This window comes from Orycteropus afer, unplaced genomic scaffold, assembly GCF_000298275.1.
Source record: "Orycteropus afer afer isolate SDZICR_OR568_19922 unplaced genomic scaffold, OryAfe1.0 scaffold00174, whole genome shotgun sequence".
Lineage (NCBI taxonomy): Eukaryota > Metazoa > Chordata > Mammalia > Tubulidentata > Orycteropodidae > Orycteropus > Orycteropus afer.
The window spans coordinates 3,944,809-3,952,071 of NW_006921761.1; the positions used below are offsets into that span (position 1 = coordinate 3,944,809).

The window sequence follows — 7,263 nt, forward strand, 5'->3', positions numbered from 1 at the left end:
GGTTGAAACCCCAGCCTTCTGGTTAGCAGTCAAGTGCCTTAGGCACTATGCTACCAGAGCTCCTGGACCTAGCATAGTGCCTGGGAAATAGTTCCGAGGAGTGGCTGGTGGGTTTGAACCGCCAGCCTTCTGGTTAGCAGTCAAGTGCCTTAGGCACTATGCTACCAGAGCTCCTTGAAACACAGTAGTGTTCAATAAATTTAGTTACTATGATTAAAAAATTATTATTATTATGACAGTAGTTGAGATTGAAAGGAAAACTGTGCTGCAGGTCCTGAAGTTCTCAGTAAATGAAAGGGGAGTTGCAGGGAAGTTGGAAGGTAACAACGACAAGGTGGGTGTGGGTTTAAGAATCCAGTAATGGCTTAGCAGTGCAAGGCAGAGTCAAAGCCAAACCCTACTCCCAACCCAATAATACATGAGGTATAGGAAACAACACAGTTTCTACCAAAGAGACTTCAGTGAGCAGCCAGGCTTCCAGCCCAGGTGGGAAGGTACAGAGTGTATACGTTCTGGCATCAGGTAGGGGATAAGGACCTGAAGTTTGGCAGAAGGGAACAAGCGCTAGTCACAGAATTCAGAGTAGCAGCTGGGGCCCGTGTCCAGCTGAGGACTCTCCAGTCTGTGAAGGGTGCTTACTGTCAAGTTTGAAGAGGGACATTAAAAGCCCAGGATAAGGAGAGGTAGCAGTTAAGACAGTCAGCCGTGGTCAGAGCAAAATCCAGGAGTTTTGAGATTCTAGAAAAGAGTGCTAGCCTGGTGCACTAAGTCCGAGAGAGGGCCCTCCCGTTGAGCCTCACTGTTTCTTCCCCATAATCTGTTTGCTTCCGAGCAGTCACGAGAACGAACAGAAATTGCCAGGAGACAGCCAATTAGTTCCCTGCCTTGGTGATTTTCCCTGAGAAAACACATGTTGGCTCCTCTCTCAGGCTGACCAGCTCCAGCCCTGGATTTCCGAGGACTGCTCCATCGGCCCAGGGTCTTCTAAGTGATGTGCTCAGTTCCGTCCCTACTCACCAAGGCTCTCCTTCCCCAGCTTTCCTCAGCAGCCACCAGGCCCAATGGAGGCTTCCCAAGAGTACCTGTCAAGTCTTCCTCACGGCCCACCCCATGCCTTCCCCTTCACTGTCCCCTCCACCTGGAACACCCACCCACCTGCTGCCACCAGAGACTCCATTTCCAGAGCTTAACGTCTCACCTCCTCCCCCAGCCTTTTCTGCAGCTAAACCAAATAAGGTGCAGATTCCCATCTATTCCAACCCACACGGCCAGCATTCCTGCCTCATCTGCATGGGCAGTGCCATCAAACCCTTAGTGAGCACGTATGGCCAGGTCCTAGCCAGCCCCAAGGATGCAGATGCCCCTACATGATCTCTTCCCTCAAGCAGCTGGCAATCCTAAAGACATGACAGAAGTCTAGCTTCATTCCCAGGGTGACTCCTCCAAGTACATTTATTGCTCTACCAGCTAAAGTAATACAAACCACCTACACACTTACAAAAACCAAACAAAACCCAACCCACCACCATCGTCAGTTCTGACTCACAGCGACCCCATTGGGTTTCTGAGGCTGTAAATCTTTATGGAAGCAGATCGCCCCATCTTCCTTCTGTGGAGTGGCTGGTGGGTTTGAACCGCTGACCTTCTGGTTAGCAGCCAAATACCTTACTCATGACACCACCAGAGTACCTTATACACTTACAGGAAATATTAAAATCACAAAAAAATAAAAAAATGTAAACTAAAAATATGGAATACCACTTTTCTTCTGCCAAATTGGCAAAAATGATAATATTCAATGTTGGTGTAACACATTCAAATACTGAAAAGTACAGACTAGAGAAACTTTTATGAAAAGAGATTTAAAAGTTCATCAAAAGGTTTTTAAAAGTCTATACCTTTTATTTATTTTTAATTTTTATTGTGATTTGGGTGAAAGTTCACATAACAAATTCATTTTCCATACAGCAGTTCACACACATTTTGTTTCACGACACTTGATCTGATCTGATTGCAAATCCCCACAATGGAACAGCTCTCTTCCCACTTCCTCCCCGTGTCCTTCTTTCCTATGCATGCCTACCACTCGAGCTATCCCTATGCAAATACTGCCCTTCTGTTCTCCCACGATTGATCATTCTAAGGACTGTATCTACGGATGTTCACGCTATGTGCCTGTCTATTGTTTGGCTGGAAGCCATGGAGTAAGTTCAGCTCCAGACTGAAGGGTGACTAGGGGCCATGGTCTTGGGGATCTCACCAGGCTCTATCAGACCAATAAACCTGGTCTTTTTTTATTTTTTTTTATGATTTTGAGTTTTTTTCCACATTGTTCCCCAACTCTACCCAGAATCTCCTGCACTGATCCCTTTCCAAGTGGGTGACAGTGGTAGTTGGGCACCATCTAGTTCTTCCGGCCTCGTGGTCATAAAAGCTGAGGTTTGCATGGTTCCCTAGTCCCTTGGACTAACTGTTTCCATGTGTCTTTGGTTGTCTTCATTCTTCTTTGCTCTGGATGAGGAAAGACCCACTGTTGCATCTAGATGGCCGCTTGCAAGCTTTTAAGACCCCAGTCGCTACTCACCAAAGCAGGAGGTAGAACAACGTTTTTGGGTAGGATTTTATGGCAATTGAGCTTGATGTCCCCTGAAACCGTGGTCCCAGCCTACTGGTCCAACTACTCACTCCCTCGGGATGGCTGGATGTGGCCAAGAAGTTATCGTAACGTTGACCCTTGTTAGCTCTGTTATGCATACGGTGTTCTCGATGTTATCCCACAATTTGTCTGGTTTTCAGTCACTGGTGTTCATATGTTAAATCTGTTCTTCAGATGGTCTCTAAATTCAGGTGGAATGTAATCGAGATCATATTTTGGCTCTCATGGACTTGTTTTAATTGTCTTCAGCTTCAACTTGAACTTGCATGTGAACAGTTGATGGTCTGTTCCACAGTCAGCTCCTGGCCTTGTTTTGGCTGAAGATACTGAGCTTCTCCATCACCTCTTTCCACAGATGCAGTCGATCTGATTCCTGTGTATTCCATCTGCTCAGGTCCACGTGTATAGCCACCATTCACAATTGTTGAAAAAAGAGTCTGCAATGAGTAAGTCGCTGGTCTTGCAAAATTCTATCATGTGATCTCTGGCATCATTTCAGGGTCTCCAATGAAAAAGCAAGATGTCCTCAGCATGTACGATATGTGATCTTTTGTACAAAAGGAGGGGGTACTTAGAATATATACTCATGTTTGCATAACTCCCATCAAGAAATTCTGGAAGATAAATAATAAACTAACATCATCATCTTGGGCAGTGGTTACAGGAGAGATGGGGAAGAACTGCGATCAGTCAGAGAAACCATCCTTGGTGCTGTGCCTCCCTCCTGTCTCACACTGTCAACCACCCCATCACCAAAGCCCATCGAAGCACAAATGACGTCTCTCTGGCTCTGTCTGCAACGCTGGGTTATCTTCCTGCCTTGGCCACTGCTATGCCACTGCCAGTTACATTACCTGTGTTGGGAATGCCTCTGCCTTTGTTGTCTTATTCAGTTAATTAACAGTGGCTCTTAGGTAATCTGGGATAAATCATGTCTCTCCCTGAATGAGTCTAAGCTTCCACCACTGTTGCCAGCTGCTCATTGTAAAGACTGTATTACCTCCTAAAGACATAGTCCTAACTTCACCAGTATCTGCTCCAGTCTGGTCTCACTGTTTTCACTCAGACTTTAATTTCACATGGAAGTTACCTGTTTTACTTTCCTTTGTAAGTATAAGACCCTTACTTCTGAAACATTAGGAATAAAACAGTAATAAGTATTATGACGTTGACTCCATAAATGTTTCCCTGAGTCAGTCAAGATCAACAGACCCCAATGTTTGTCAGCCCTACCCACAGATATATTTTTAGCATACACTCCTCAGTAGATGAATATTTAGTCATTTAAAAAATATACATGTGTGATTATATTGATACTTAAATTATATAATTAAAAATTAAAATGTGAGGATCATAAAAGAAAAAACAAGCATTTACATTTTTAAAAAATATTAATGGCAGAAAAAACAGTTACTGTTGTTGTCACCAAAAATATTAACAATAGTAACAATATCTTTTAGGGAAAATAATGTGACATAATATGCAATATTAATTTTTACATCTTGGTTTAACTGTGGAATGATTTGAAGGTCTGCTTCTACATTTAATTTATTTTAATACTTGGTTTTCATTGCTTAGAAAGATACCAATACATTGATCAAATGAAGGAGGTATCATTGGTCTCTACATACAAATTTTTTTAAAGATTTATTGAAATTTAGCTAGTAAATTTTCATCTTCCCTGATGTCAGTTAGTAGTTCTTGCAAAATAGAAATATGTTTATGTTTTGTAATAAATGGGTTCAAACCTCATTCAGCACTTTCGCCGGGAAGCTTCTGCAGGAGGAGCAGGCTCTCCTCCAGTCGTGAAAGCAACAATGACGGGTTGGTGCCGACAGCATCCACCGTTTCTGGCAGCCAAACAACACACGCAAACACACACACTCTGGAGCACAACCGGAAACACTCCCAAACATCTGTGTCCAAACCACTTTCTCCAAAGTCAACTCCCTCTGAAGAGCAGCCACCTTGCCCAGGGTCAGATTCCGAATGCCTGCGTGACGCCAGAACCACCTGAGCACCGAATAAAGAATGGACATAGTGGACTACAGCTCGTGTGACACACTGAAAGTCCCTGAGCCCACGTGACAGACATGAGTTATCGGGGGGAGGAAATCTCTTCCGTACAGAAGAACACAAAGCAGTGAAGGTGGAAAGGACAACAGAAACAGAACGTCACCGCACGCCATCTACCTTACTGGTTGGTGGCAGATGCAGACATGAGCTCAACAGGATGTAGTGGCTGGGCTGAGATTCGATGAGGAACAAGATACTGGCATAGGCTCAGACTTCTCACCACGAAACACTTCTCAGTTACCAGGGGAGGTGCCTACCAGGGAAAATACTGCACGATGACTCAGGTTACTACGACCAGTGGCGTGACAGGTGACACTGTTTCCTGCTGTGCTCACTGAGAAGAACACAGCATGGCTTCTGGGTCACTCCAGCCAGCACAGCACAGAGGACCTGCAACTGGACATGAGGGACAGCCAATGAGCCCAGACTGAAGACAAGGTCCACCACGAAAGGCTTTCCTCTTTGAAACTGTCACAAGCAGGAAAGACTGAGGGACCGCTCCAGACTGGAGGAAACTAGAAAGACATGATGGCTGGAAACAACCTGCCATCCTCAGTCAGATTCTGGACCAGACAGGAAAAAGAGACATCGCTGGGGCAGCCGGCCAGTGCTGCACGGGTCGGGATGATGGTGAAGAAACATCTCTGGGACAGCTGGCCAGTGCTCCCTGGGGTCGGGATGATGGTGTTGCCTTGTTGTAATTTCTTGACCCAGTGGTTGTACAGGAAAGGAGCTTTTATTTTCAGGAAAATACATATAGGAGTACGTAGAGATGTTGGCACATTACGTCTGCAACCTTCTCTCAGGAACAGGGTGATCTTACGGGGGCGGGGGGGGCGGGACAAATGCGGTGAAACGCCAACAGCCGAGGCATGGGAGTGGGATATGGGAATTCCTGGTACGACTGCTCTGCAACTTTTTCCCAGGTTTGGAATTATTTCAAAATAAATGATTTTTCTAAAGTGTGTGCTTGCCCATGTGAACAGGTCTGCATATTTAATATCTGCCAGGTATTACATCACTGAGAGCCACCTGTCACCATTCAAAAAGTGCTCCTTACCGCCCACTCTACTGACATATAGACAAAGACACTTCAAATTTGTAACAAAGAGAATGAAACACACTGATCTTTGCTTTAACTTTTCCACACTGTTTAGAGCTTAATGTGTTGATACTCTGGGCATTAAATTAGGGAAATCCATGGCAGCCTCTGACCACTGTTTCTGGTCCCTGATAGGTCAGCCAGCATCATCTGACCTGGCTAGTCAAGACAGACAACCAGCACTTTAAGAAAGCTTGAAAGAGTCCTCTCCTCTAAGCTCAAATGACAATGGCCTCCAGGTGACAATGGCACTGAAAATAAGCACCAACTTCACCCTCAGACTCTCATCCCACATGGTCTATTTCATTTGCAGTAACGAACAAACAACAGAAGCAAGCTGGCGGTCCACCACGTCCAGGCCCCGGCTGAATCGTCATGCTCTCCAGAGGCACACAGTAAGGGGATGACTAATTGCCGCCTGCTTCTCTGCCACCATATGTCTCCCAGTTTGAAAGCAAAACACTGCCCTGTTGGAATGAGAACAACAACTTCCTACCTCTTGCAGCTGCAGCCGGACCTTGGTAACTGCTCGGATCCAGTGCGCTCTGGCTTGGGTCAACGGTGAAGATGCGTTCTCCTCAGGAAAACTGTAACAAAGAAAACAAAGTTCCTTAAAAATAGCCCAGGCCAATCACCCAGGAAGCAAGGTAAGCATGAGCTTACTAAGCTTACTCACTAATCTGGAGTGAACATTTTCACATGTGAAACTCTCCACCTGATTAGTAAGCATTCACAAGTACGCCCATGCTTACCTTGCATGCTGGGTCCTCTGCCCCTGTCAGGGACCGTAAATTTGAGAAGAGGCTTTGATTCTGTAGGAAGATGCTGTGACTGGGAGAGACAGAGGACAGCCATCCCAAGAAGTAGAATCTTTGACGTGGAGAAAAACGTGAGACTGTTTACTAGCGATTTGTAAGTAAGCGCAAGTAAGCCGTGTTGACCTAGCTTACTGGGCAATCTGACACTGAAGATAGCTAAAGCCATTGGCCATCAGCTAATGTGACAGTGCTCAGGGTAAGGCAGCCAGAGAGCCAAACTGAAAGGGTTTGTCCTCGTGCCAAGACTCGTTCAGCGAGTGAGGCCACTCCAACATCAAAATGAAAACAACTCCTGTCACGCCTTTTAACTTTGTACCTGTCTGCGCTCTTCCTTCCCAGCCGCCGTCTGCCCACTACAGTAGCTCACCGGGACAGTTGGGGATCGGGACAAGTTGAATAACCGCAAGGGCTCCACGTCAACGTCTGTGCTGAGACTATGGAAGGAGGCATGGGGTGAGCCTTCCAACCCCCTTCTCTACCTCTCAAAACTAGCAGCCTCTCTCGGGGTCCTGCACAGCATGCTCAGGTTTGAATTTATTCCTGCCAACCTCCCTGTTCCACCAAGTATTCTAGAAGGCTAACCAGTTCCTGTTGTTGTTGTTAAGTGCCGT

The 7,263-nt window shown here is 45.8% G+C and overlaps 1 protein-coding gene across 1 annotated transcript in view; it reads right to left on the reverse strand.

The window, feature by feature from the left end:
• The window catches only part of UNC13B (unc-13 homolog B), a 184,792-nt gene that overhangs the window by 78,773 nt on the left and 98,756 nt on the right, over window positions 1-7,263 (reverse strand). Inside the window, exon 11 of the mRNA XM_007947023.1 lies at window positions 6,331-6,421. Coding sequence (XP_007945214.1) covers window positions 6,331-6,421 — 91 coding nt within the window. The remainder of the gene's footprint in view (window positions 1-6,330; window positions 6,422-7,263) is intronic.